This window comes from Acaromyces ingoldii, assembly GCF_003144295.1.
Source record: "Acaromyces ingoldii strain MCA 4198 unplaced genomic scaffold FA10scaffold_1, whole genome shotgun sequence".
Lineage (NCBI taxonomy): Eukaryota > Fungi > Basidiomycota > Exobasidiomycetes > Exobasidiales > Cryptobasidiaceae > Acaromyces > Acaromyces ingoldii.
The window spans coordinates 2,350,783-2,363,031 of record NW_020290247.1 but is presented as its reverse complement, the minus strand read 5'-3'; the positions used below and the strand labels follow the sequence as shown (position 1 = coordinate 2,363,031).

The following is a 12,249-nucleotide window of genomic DNA, read 5'->3' as shown; positions in this document are numbered from 1 at the left end:
CAGCTGATTGGCCGTGGTGGCATGCATTTGGAACCCGCATCTTGCGCAAGCGACCACATCGAAGATTTAGGGGTGCATCGATCTCATGCTCGCTCTGTGCAACACTGCTGAAGCAAGCCACAGCCAAATTCGAATTAAGCGCTACTCCGTTGAAATTCTGAGCTCCTTTTCAAACTGCTCTTCTCTTTTTCCCAGACCATCCCAATCGAACACTTCCCCGGCCGGCTCGAGTCCAGACTCCGCGTCAAATGCTTCGTCTTTACGTCAATAACGGGGCGGACTATTTATTTGCTCCAGAGGTCCCTTAGTAGTGTGGCGACATTGACCCCCGGGGGGAAGAGGGGGGAGGGGGCAGGTGCAAACGTGACACAGACTGGACGAAACACTCAAAAAACAACTACCGAGAGCCTAGCATCTGCTCCGATCAATCATCGGTATACGTTGCAGCATCTCGTGCTCCGCTTCACTTTACGGTTATGACGGGGTATGGAAGGTTTTTGGGGGGCACATGTGCTGTACGAAGAAAGGGGATGCATCTAGAATTTCGAGAGACGGCAATAATATGACGAATTGTCCGGCATGCCAAGTAGTAGAAGGGCCTAGAAAGCAACGAGATGGATCAGAAGCCAATGGCCTCTCTGACCTTGGCCTGGTTGATCTTGAGCTTCTCAATCTCGAGCTCGAGAGTCCTAATCAGACTTTCTCGTTCGCCGAGTTTGTCCGTCAGCTCTTCGACTTTCCTCTTGAGCTCCGCTTTTTCTCCGTCGTGGGCATGCTCGGCGTGCACCCCTCTTTTCGCATCACTGCTGCCTCCGTTTGCATAGGAGGGAGCCGAGGGGCTAATCTCCTTGGTTGAATCCATCGCAGCCGACGGCTTGAAAGTCGTTTTGACAGGAGAGCTTGGTCGCGAAAGCTCTCTTCGGGCCTCAAACGTAGTCGAAGGTGCGGTGAGTGGAGTGGCCGTTGCTGAGGGAGCCTTGCGCTCGGGCGAAGGCAGTCTCCGAGGCGCGGGGGTCGCCTCCTCTTTTTGCTGTGCTCTCGGCTCGGGTGCCGCAGCTGGCGTGGAAGGCAAGGGAGTCGATGGAGCAGAGATCGGCGCAGGCGCTGACACAGGTGCTTTGAGACCAGAGCCATCTTCCAAGCTGACGAGGTTTGGAAGTGCCTGCTTCCCATTAAAGAAGTCCTTTCCTGACAAGGCCGGAACCGAAGACCGCGCGGGCGGAAAAATGTCTGACTGGAAAGACTCGGCCCTTCGAGGAACGTAGAAGGAGATGGGCTGGATCATGTTACCCGTGACCTTGTAGGCCCGCGCGATCTCGTTCTCCTCCGCTTTCAGGGACCGCCTCGGCACGAAAGTCATACCACGTTGCGGGTCCGTTGACTTGTACTCTTGGAGGTAGTGCAACTCGTCGCTATCAAGCTCGTAGTCTGAAAGAGAGTGTAGGATTTATCAGCAAGAGAAAGTGTCATTAATAAGAAGGATGCACTCACATCGGATGTTGCCATCTCCCTTGCCTGCGAGGAAGACGACGTTGTTGTCACTCCAGAATGGCATCACCACGCCGTTGCTCGAGTCAACGTTGACGGACTCTGCAAAATAATCAGTATACATGTCCAAAGAATATGATGCGTCGGCGAGTGTGAGCCAGACAACGTACTGATGGGTTTGTCCAACGACCGCGCGTCCCACAGGAAGAGCTGGCGATCGCTCATCTTGCTGAAACCTGCAACACGAGAACATTTGCGTCAATGTTCTATGATCTTCCGCAATTCAGCCAAGCGGCACCAACCTGTCGTAATGATCCTTTCGCTGTTGCCACACCATGTGACTCGAGCACCCTTTACACCTTGGTGACCGTCGCCCATCATGACCGCTTCACTGCCCTTTCTCGGGTCGAAGACGCGAAGCTTTTTGTCCCTGCTCGTTGCCACGAGCCGATTGCCGGCATAGTCGTAGTCGAGGCTCTGAATAGAGTCCTTTGCCCCCGTCAACGAGACAGTCGCCTGCTGGTCCCCAGCTCCGGCCCCACCAGAGGCAGCCGTCGTGATGTCGAACAGCTTGATCTGATGATCCGAAGTACTGGCTGCCACGACGCCTTCTGCTGTCGGATGAAAGAGAACCTGGCCCACGCGTCTGCCGCCCGTATTGAGCCGAACGACGGGGCTCAGGTCCTTGACTCCGCCGGCTCGCTCCTTTGCCTTCTCGTCGAGGTCAAGAATGTCGAACAGGTCCGGCTGCACCTTCCACACGCCCAACGTGCCATCATCGGCTCCAGAGACTACGATATCGCTGTGGAAAGGAGAGAAGTCTGTGTCCAGGACGGCAGCAGTGTGCCCTCGGCAGAGCGGATAGATGTCGGGCAATTTGCCTGGTCGGTCCAAGGGAAGAATCGCGAAAGCTCCGCCCCCTGAGGCATTCCAGGAAAGTGAGAGGTACGTCCCATTGGTCGAGACGAGATTCGTGTCCCAAGCCTGAGGAAAGGGTCAGCCACATTTTTGACCAGCACGATCAGAGGATCACAACCACCTACATTGTTGGTGACCTTGACGTTGTCGTAGCAACCTTCTTTCTTGGCAGCTTCCCCATAGACGTGTCTTAGCAGGCTTCTGTCAGCTAATATGTCTGATTTGCCTCTTCTCAGCTCTTGTACTTACCTGTATTTGGAAGGGCGAACAAAGCGACTCATGCTGCCGGTGTGGGTGCGATGTTAGGAGGGAGGTCTAGCGGAGGAAGAAGTGCAGTGAGGCTATGTCGCGAGATTAGCAGCCACACGAGTTCTTCATTCGCTGGAGGAAAGGAGGTCTCAGAGCTTCCTGCGCCACAAGCGCCTTACTTTCCACGTGGCGCGGACTGCAGATCGCTCGTCCGACTACCTCATTTTTCTTTTTTTACGTTTCTTCCTCCGCTCCTGACAAGGTCACTTTCAGAGTCTGCAAAGCTACCTTCAGAGCTTGCGAAGATGGTGCTGCTCCTTCGTCAGGCGTCGTCATCGCTTGCCTCGGCCTCACACGTACCTCTCTCACAAATACTCGCCCCTTTTGCATTTGGTGCGGCGGTCCAGGTGCGAAACTCGACAAAACGAGGCGGCGGTTCGACCAAGAACAATCGCAACAGTCCCGGAAAGCGTCTGGGCGTCAAGCGCTCCGGCGGTGAGTGGCAATTGCACAATGGTCGCAATCTCTTGTCATACTGATGAGTCTGAGGCATCCTCGTGAATACAGGGCAATATGTAAAGGCAGGCGAAATCATCCTGCGGCAGCGCGGCACGTCGTGGCATCCTGGCGAAAACGTAAAGATGGGCCGAGACCACACGCTGTACGCCGTCGAGCCGGGCTTTGTGTGCTTCTACCGGCCCAATCCGATCCCCAAAGATGCAGAGACCAAGGTCGAGAGTCTTTCGGCCAAGCTGGCGGGGCTGAAGATTTCGCCGTTCGACAAGATTAAGGTGCAGCCAAAGATGGAGCTGGTCAAGTCGCACCCGAGCGCATCGCTGCTGAAGAGAAAACTTGGCCGACGGTATATTGGCGTCACGCTGACGAGAGACGAGGTTCTCCCGAGGGAAGTGGGCGCTCCGAGGGTGAGGAGGCTGGGCCTCGTCGACTGGGCTCGCGAGCAAAGGTTGGCCGAGGAGTTGGAGCAGGAGGACTACGAGCAACCAGAGTCGTTGGCTGAATTGAGAGAGGATACGAGAGACGATGGTGTCAGCAAGGTTTCGACCGCTTAGAGGCAATTGCATTCATTACTTCATTACGTCTCTCTTTTTTGAGTGAGGTGAAATACATATGTGGGAGAAGAGACTAGTCTAGAACTTCTCGCACCGCGTCGTCCCTAGCCCAGGGCAGCCTGCTCTTCATGAGCTCTTTCGCCTCCCTGGCGGGCCTGGCGATGCTGGGTCCATCATGAACCCACCCTCCGACGAGCCTCGCCAGCCTCTGTGGCTTACCATCGGGCGCTGCCGCATGCAAATTCTCCGCCGCCTTGTCCATGCACTCTGCCACGCTCAAAGAAGCAAGGGCCGGATCGTTCGGCTGGGTGCTCCCACCGTTGAGGACAATGTGTCTTGAGAGGAGGCCTTCGAGATCCGAAATGGGCGCAGAGACGGCCATGGAGCCCACCGCATCGGCTACGGCTTGCTTGTACTGATCCTGCAGACCAGTAGTGTTGAAGGCGCCATCGAAGTAGGCGACGACGTTCTGCCAGGCCGCTGCTGAGATGTTGCTGGCAGGGGCTGCCTCGAGGACCCTGGCCAACGCCCTCGCAGCAGACGTGGCCTGGTCAAGCATGTCCGATGTCGCTTGTGCGCTCGGAATATTGCCTGGCGACGCCGCCGTTGCGAGGTCGCCAATGACGCCATCGACGCGTTGCTGGTGGGCCATGAGCCTGCCCAGACCTTGCCCGGCGGTGGTGCGGACCTTTACGCTGTACGGATCGCTGACGGCCTTCTGGAAGGAGCGCTGGAGTTGAGGGAAGAAGGGCTTACAATGTTGCGGGTAGCGGAGCATCGCAGAAAGCGCATACAGGATGGCAGCCTTGACATGCGGAAGGTGTCTGTCGCCACAGGCGCGGATCAGAGGACCGATCATGGAAACAATCAGAGGCTTGATCGACTCGGAAGAAGATCGCTCCACAATGTCGGCCAGACCCAAAGCGCCCTGCTCCCTCTCGTCCGGAGTGCCATTCATAAGACCGGCCAGGAAGACGGCGCCAAGTGGAGCGGCACCCCTTGGTCGCTGGAAGCCTGGTAAGACTTTACCGACCTGTCCCGTTGTCTCGAGCGTATGCCGTAGAGGGACGGCGATTGTCTCGAGGTCCTCCTTGGGCACCGTCTTGACGAGTGCATCGAAGGCAGGAACGGCCTCATCGACGACGACTTCGTTGGGGTCATCGAAGAGGGAGACGAGCCTGCGGATCCAGTCGAGACCATACGTTCCCAGATCGGCATCCTCCGCCTTGACCCGACAGTACGTGGCAAAGTAGTGGCATCCACGAGCTCGAAGTTTCGCATCATCTGAGCTGCCGGTCCAGGAGAGGAGGACGGTCATGAGCTGGTAGACACCATCGTACTCGTAGATGGATGTGAGAATAGCCTCCAACGCAGACACAAGCACCTCTCGCTCCTCTTCGTCCTCTTCCACCTCGATCGAGTCGGCCAGGGCAGCAAGAATTGTACCGATTCTAGATCAGAGTGGGTTAGCGTCTTGATCAAGGAGGACCAGAATGTATGCAGTGTCACTTACCTCTTGTAAAGAGCCTGGCCAGCAAGCGTTCCCAAAGTAGCCAGGGCTGTAGCGTTGAAAGCGCTGATGGGCTGTTCAATGAGGCTGGGAACAAGAACAGGGAAGACAGAGTCTGCACTTCCACGCATGATCTCCTGAAGCGCCTGAAGCGCCCTCGTAGACTGGTCTGCTCTTTCCTCTTCCTCGTCGTCCTCGTCAGCGTCCTCGTCAGCGTCCTCGTCAGCGTCCTCGTCAGCGTCCTCGTCAGCGTCCTCGTCAGCGTCCTCGTCCTCGTCTTTGTCCTCTTCCTGTTCCGCTTCTCCGCCTTCCCGTTCTTCCTCCTTCTCTTCCTCCTCTTCTTCTTCTTCTTCTTCCTCCTCGTCATCCGCCTGCAAAGCCTCGAGGAGGGCTGGAACAATAGCATCAATGGCTGCTGCACCCATATGGGCCCGCAATGCATCAAATGCCTCTGCCGCAGCCTCCCGGACCTCTTGAGCCTCGTCGACGAGCCCTTGCTTGACAATCGCCACGAGCGCCTCCTCGTGGTCTTCGAGCTGGTGGTCGGTGCTGCTCTGGAGAATCTCCGTCACAGCCAAGCACACGCCCACGCGCATCTCGTCGTCGTCCTGCGCCTCGATGCCGCGGAGCCTGAGCAGAGGAATGCTCTCGCTCAAGATCCGCTCGCCCAACTTTGACACGAGCTCGCCCAAGGCACGGGCAGCCGTCTCTCTCGATTCGATACCCTGCGCCAGCAGCCGGATGATCATGTCGATGAGAATCGAGAGAATATCCCTGGCCATCTTCGGCGTGTTGTTGACCAGCGCCTTCCAGACATTGACACCCGCCTGTCGGACATTGACGACGGCATCTTGACGGAGAATGTAGAGCGAGGCGAAGATGTGGTCCCGCCTCTCCACGCCCAGGGCCTCTGCCAGCGTCTTCTGAATCGAATGACCTGCCACGACGTTTTCCTGTGGTCCTTCCTCGCCTTCTTCCTCGGCCTCGACCTCGTTCTTGCCGCTGATGCCCGTGATGCGGAAGAGCAGGTCAGCAATGAGCTGGATCGACGACATTCGGATACGCCAGCTTTCGTCGAAGAGGCCACGCTCCAGCTCGGGCAGCAGCAGATCTACAGCCTTGTTCGAGTAGTTTGCAATGATCATGCGACCCGCACGCATCGACGCCTCGCGGACGCTGTCCGTCTCGTCTGCAATACCGCCCAAAATGGGCGAGACAATGCGGCCAAGGTGGGGCTCGAAGCGGTGACCGAAGGTGGCGGGCAGGTAGATGAGAAGGAGGATATGAGACTCGCGCACCGTCGCTCTCGAGCTCGAGGCATTGTTGATGATGTCGGGTAGCAGGGCCTCCATGCGTTCGATGCCCAATCCTGCCAAGACCTCGGCCAGACCTTGCGCCGAACCCTGTCGGTCGACGCCGCTTGCATCTGACTTGAGAATCTGGAGTAGCGAGGGTACCAAGTCGACAAAGTGGATCTCTCCCAGACGCTCCACGAGAGTGCCCAGCGCCTTTGCCGCCGTCGCTCGGGCATCGGGCACAGGCGACACCAAGACGTTCCGCACAAGAGGAACGAGGCTGTCGAGGTACGGGACAAAGTCCTTGGAGTCGGTGATGCTCGACAGGTTGCCCACGATCCTCGCTGCGTCCTTTTGCACCTGCGCACCCCGCCCTCGAAGACCTCGATCGATGACGGGAATGATGAGGGCGAGAGACGGTCCATCGAGGACGTGGACCCACTTCTGTGCGAGAATCGCTCGTTGCGCCACGGGTGTTTTGGCGTTGGGGTCGATGAGGGCTTTCATGATGGATGGCACAAGCTGCTTGACCTCTGGGTTGGAAATGACATCTCCAAATCCCTTGAGAGCGCGCTCGGCCGCCTGTCGGACCTGGGTGTGAGAGTCTTTGATGGGCTCGCTGAGCTTGGGAATGATGGTGGGAAGGAATTCAGAGAGCTGGCGTGGGGCACAGTACGCCATTGAGCCGAGTAGTTCAATTGCACCCTTCTTCGTCCGCCACTGCTTCTCTTCGAGTCCGGCGAGGAGCGAGGGCATCATGACCTTTGTGCCGTAGCCCGAGACGTTGGACATCATGACCCTGGCTGTGTCTGACGTGGCCTCACGGATTTCGGTGGCACCATCACCAAAGCAGGCGAGGAGGTGAGGGAGGATGGCGACCAAGTACGGCTCAAAGAGGCGCTGGACCGTGGCAATGAGGGTCTCGTATGCCATGAGCGCGCCCTGCCTCGCGTTGACATTCTTCTTGTCACCGATGGCGTCCTCAAGGCGCTGCATGACTCTGAATTCGGCAATGCTGCTGATACCCCGGCCCTTGATGAGACCAGCAAGGCCATAGGCGGCTCCTCTGCGCTCGGCGTACTTTGGCGCGTAGAAGAGATCCTTGAAGAGCTGTTCGACAAGCCGAGGCACCTCGCTGCCAATGGCACCAGCCAATGGAGGCAGACAGTCAGTCACAGCCACTTGGACCAGCTCGCTGGGCGTCTTGAGGGCCTCAACGAGCCTGTCGACGACGTGAGCGACGCGCTTGTCCGAGGCGTCCAGGTGGCGAGCCAGTCGACCCAGCAGGATGATCACAGCTTCCGTCACATCGTCGTTGGTCTGCGAGGCCGGATGAGCGAGGTACGACTCGAACATGGAAATGAGTTCCGAGAGCTGGTCTTGTCCGTGTCGATCGACCACGTTTGTGCCTGCATCGAGCATCATCTTGCGCACAGATTCACTGCGGTCGCCCAGGGCTTGCCTCTCGATGAGGAACTGGAAGAAGGGAACCAGGTCGGAGGCAAGAAAGAGTGGAGAGAGGTGCTGGAAAGCCTGGGCTACCGCGCCACGCACCCACCACGGGTCTGGTCGATCGACGGTTTCTTCAATGACCATGCCGAAGCGATCGTGCTCCGGCTTCAGCTCGACGTTCCGCAGCTCGTACAGCTCTCGAAGGTCAACAAGGAGCTGTGGCACTGTCTCGGGATGCATCTCTCCCGCGGCAGCCAGTGCCTTGCCTGTGCTTTCTCTGACAAACTGATGGTCATGCTCAAGCATGCCCACAAGAAGTGATGCGTAGTTGGTTGGGACATCGAGGCCGTTCTCCTCCCATGCCTTGAGAGCGAGCCTGCTGTTCTCCTCGTCTTCGTCATGGCAGGCGAGCCAAAGCTGCAGGCAAAAGTCCATCTCGGTGAGATCCAATGGCTGCAAAGCCTGAAGAGATCCCGAGCGAACGTAGACCTCGTCGGCAAGGGCGTGTGTAAGGAGCCTTTGAATGTCCTCTGGCCTTGATGTTGCCCTGATAGCCTCTCCTAGCGAACGAAGTGCAGCCACAGCGTCCTTGGAGAGAGAGGTCTGCGTTGCCACAACGTGCGTGAGATCGTCGATGAAGACGATCCTCGGGAACCGCTCATCTTGGCAGGCGGACGTGTGGAAGGAGATAAAGTCAAGTGCCAGTTGGACTTGCTCGACAGCTGAGTCGTCAGGGTCGTCCTCGCTTGCTTCTTTTACCTTTTTGCTTGCCTGCTGGCCGTCCGAGACTCCCAGCCCTCCAGCCTTGATGGTTCGGGTAATGAGAGCCTCGACAAAGGACAGGGATGCAAGATCGAGAGGAGCCTGATCGCAGAGGAAGCGCAGGCGATACAAGATGCGAAGGACGAGGTCACAGAGAGACTCGCTCCGGAAGCCTTCGCCGACGAGGTCGTCGTTGATACTTCGGAGAAGCGCAATCTTGATCAATACTCGGAATTCTCCCAGGCGGGGAGTGCAGCAATTCGCGAGGGCGCTCAGAGCCTCTTGCAGCTCTTCTCCAGCCAGAATACCGGCCTGTGGGATGGCGACGAGGGCGAGGAGCTGCTGGAGCAGAGGAGTCATTTTAACATCAATGGCCTCTGTCCCGGAACTGGCGATGCTGCACAGAACTTGAAGGCCGTCGACGAGTTGAGTCTGCAATTTCGTGACCCTCGCTCGCACTGCAGCTTCGGTCCTCTTTTGCGCATCGACGGCTGCCTGCTGCTCCTTGGTGAGTGACTTGGTGGCGGCGGCCTTTTTCTTCGCAATCGATTCGCGCAGTTCCGCTTCCCACTGTTCCAAGCTGGCGTCCTTTCGGTTCTTGTCCACGGCCGTCTTCTTGTCCGCTTTAGCCAACACATCGACGTAGAGAGAATCGGGGCTCGTCCGCCACATAGCGAGGTCGTCTTGAGTCAACAATCTGACCGCTTCGATGTCGAGATTCGCGAGGACTTCGGAAGAGAGAAGTTCAACCGCAGCAGCTGGAGCAACTAAAACGAGCGTAGAGAGCGCTGACAGAGCAGCGGTCCGTAGCTGCTTGACTCGCAGCGCTTCTCGGGCCGCCTGAACAAGCTGAGTCATCCTGGCCTCTGCGAGAGCCTTTGGGTCGACGTGCGACTGGCGGCAGAGCTCGACGAAAACATGGCCATTCATCTCCCCGTGATGCGCCAAAACGAAAAAATCGGTCAAGATGTCCAGACGTATTTGCTCGTCCACGCTTTCCTCGATGGTGGTGCAAGCCAGCAGAGCGGCCCTCAGCTCTCTGCCCACGGACTTCGCCTTGGGTGTCGAGTCGTCATCGCCACTGGCACTCGGTTGAACTTGCGCAGTCAGCTCCCTCGAGTCGAGCCAGCCCATGATGCCTCGGTGAACCAGACGAGCTGTGAGACTGGGGTGCGCGTTCACCAGCTGCTCGATCGACAAGATGGCCTCCTTTTTCGAAGAGGCATCCTTGCCCGAAAATGCCACCAAAATCAGCGCAAATGGCACGGTTGCCGGGTCTCGTGCAAAGGCATCTGGCCTCCTGAGGACCAGAGCGGTGAGCGCATGAAGCAGCCACTTCTCTTCCTCGGCTGTTGCCACCTTTCGAATGACCTTTTCATTCAGGAGGAAAGAAGGCTTGGGCGATAGAGCCGTCAGGCCCTTGGACACTTCATTTGTCTTGAGGAAGCTGTCGATCTTGGGAAGACCCCAGGTTGCCAGTCTGCCCTCGAGGATAGCGACGGCAATGTAACCCTCCAGCGGCCCGGCAGGCGAAGTAAGGGTATTTGTAGATGCGTTCTTGAGGTTGGCCTCGAAGCCTGGCAACAGACTCTCGCCCAGCTTTTTCGCCTGCGCTGTCGCGTTGAGGCTTGCTGGCAAGCTCCAGAACATGGCGCCCAAGGCGAGACAGACTGCCTTGCGAAGCGGAGGCTTGGCATTTTGCACCTCCTTGTTGATCGCCGCTGCGATGGAAGCCGTAGTCTCCACGTCCGTCTCGAGACACCAGCCGAGCTGCTCTTTCAAGGCTCTCGCGGCAGCCTGCATTGACCCTTCGTGACTTTCTTTCCCCAGCAAGGCGGACAATCCCTCGGCGATGGCAGGACTCAGCGACACAGATGGCCGCACTTCTGCCAGCATCGCGAATAGGGATGCGCGTTGCTCCGGGCTCGAAGTCTTGCCACCCTTGAGCGTTGCGAGCAGCTCGTCGACGGTGGCTTTCGTCGTTGCCTCATCCCGACATTTGGAGGCGAGCACACGAAAGAGGTCAACAGAGCCTTGTCGTGTGCTTGCAGAACTTGATCGCGAGGCCGACAAAATCGAAGGCCGGAGAGCCTGGAGATGGACTGCAGTGTCGCCACTGAAGGCCTCGAAGCATGATCGGACGATGGGCAGTGCGACTTCGGGCGAACGGAGGAGCATCTTCTCCATCGTCGGACGAATCGTCTTGGAGATGTTTTCGTCGGTTAATTCGTTTGCAATGAATCGATCGAGTGCCGTGGGAATATGAAGCGCAAGAGGTGTCTTTGACGAAACAATATGTGTGAGGTAGAACTGGAGAACGACGGGCTTCGCCTCGCGAACGTAAGCACGGCCGACGCCGTCTGGTGAGCCTTTTTCCGTCTCCTTGCCAACGCGCAGGTGGAAGCATACATCAACGACGAGGCCAAGCATCGGCGCCATCTTTGGCGAGGGAATAGAGCAGAGCGTCTTGAATAGAAGGGGAATGGCTGCGTGACACCCGCGCACTGCCCTCCTTGTTGCGGTTGTTGCGCTCTTGGCCACGGTTGGTTTATCGGAAGCCTCGAAGGCGACGCTCTCGTAGAGTGATGCAAAAGACCGGACCACAGAGGGCCATTGTTGTGACGTCGACGGGTCGTGCTCCAGGCACAGCAATGCAAAGAGGAGGCACATCCAGCCCAGCAGATTTGCTCTCATCGATGTCGCCGTGACGGGAGCGCCATGGCTGGCGGGCTTGCACAGCCGCTCCTCTTCCTTCACGGCCCATGAAAGGGTGTTCTGCAGCACCTCGGCGTTTGCTTGCAGTAAACCGCTCGCAACACGTTGCGCTTGCAGCAACGAAGGTCTATCTTGATATCTGGGGTACGTTTCGACGAGCGTGGAGACGAGGTCGATCTGTTGCGTTGTACTCAATTTTGCTCCGCCGCTCTTGTCTGTTTCAACGTTATGATGAGCAAAGTTCAAATGCTGAAGTCGATCCCAACCAAGAAAGTACCCACCATCTGTCGCCAGCGCTTGCGTGACCAATGGCATCAGCCTGTCCCTCATGAAGGCGATTCGGATCTTTGTGCTCCCTGACCCCACTCTCCGGCTGACGAGCGCCATGAAGTCGTCCCATTGCGCTGTGACAGTCTCTACTGAGAGTGTATCCTCCTCTTCGAGGCCGCCTTTGCGCGCCGACATGTGCGAGTCGGGCTTCATCTCGTCTGAGCTGTCGTACGGGCTCTCTACGTCGGTGGAAGAAGACGACGCTCCGATCCAGTTCTTGACCTCTTTTGTCCTCATTATTGCCGGGACCCTTCCCCTTTTCTTTCTTCCTTTCTTCTGTTGGTGCTCTCCCTGCCGGCACTCAAACCTCGCCTGCCCACTCTACAGTCACTTCGTCGTCGTCGTCGTCGTCCGCGGACTTGGTGTCTTCTTCGAGTCACCAGGGCTGGTCCGGGCGTTATTGAAACAAAAAAACCAAAACAGAAAAAGAAGGCTCGCAGCGTCTGCTTGCCCTGGATCT

At 57.5% G+C, this 12,249-nt stretch overlaps 3 protein-coding genes across 3 annotated transcripts; 1 reads left to right on the top strand and 2 right to left on the bottom strand.

Annotated features, from left to right (window-relative positions):
- Nucleotides 1-388: 388 nt before the first annotated feature.
- Nucleotides 389-2,782, bottom strand: FA10DRAFT_264168 (putative CRN1-a coronin). Its single transcript, XM_025520544.1, has 6 exons — nt 2,656-2,782; nt 2,532-2,595; nt 1,791-2,472; nt 1,659-1,724; nt 1,492-1,590; nt 389-1,428 (listed from the first exon to the last, which is right to left on the bottom strand). Exons 1-6 carry the CDS (start codon nt 2,685-2,687, stop codon nt 620-622), a joined length of 1,752 nt encoding a protein of 583 aa, XP_025380729.1. The 5' UTR covers nt 2,688-2,782; the 3' UTR covers nt 389-619.
- A 109-nt stretch (nt 2,783-2,891) lies between these two features.
- On the top strand, nt 2,892-3,800 carry FA10DRAFT_298909 (hypothetical protein). The gene is made up of 2 exons (XM_025524658.1): nt 2,892-3,150; nt 3,223-3,800. Exons 1-2 carry the CDS (start codon nt 2,961-2,963, stop codon nt 3,723-3,725), a joined length of 693 nt encoding a protein of 230 aa, XP_025380728.1. The 5' UTR covers nt 2,892-2,960; the 3' UTR covers nt 3,726-3,800.
- FA10DRAFT_247779 (ARM repeat-containing protein) lies at nt 3,799-12,029 on the bottom strand (the record flags this gene model as incomplete). The annotated part of the gene is made up of 5 exons (XM_025519467.1): nt 3,799-5,176; nt 5,239-5,420; nt 5,634-8,723; nt 8,772-11,669; nt 11,766-12,029. 5 exons carry the CDS (start codon nt 12,024-12,026, stop codon nt 3,799-3,801), a joined length of 7,809 nt encoding a protein of 2,602 aa, XP_025380727.1.
- Nucleotides 12,030-12,249: the final 220 nt, after the last annotated feature.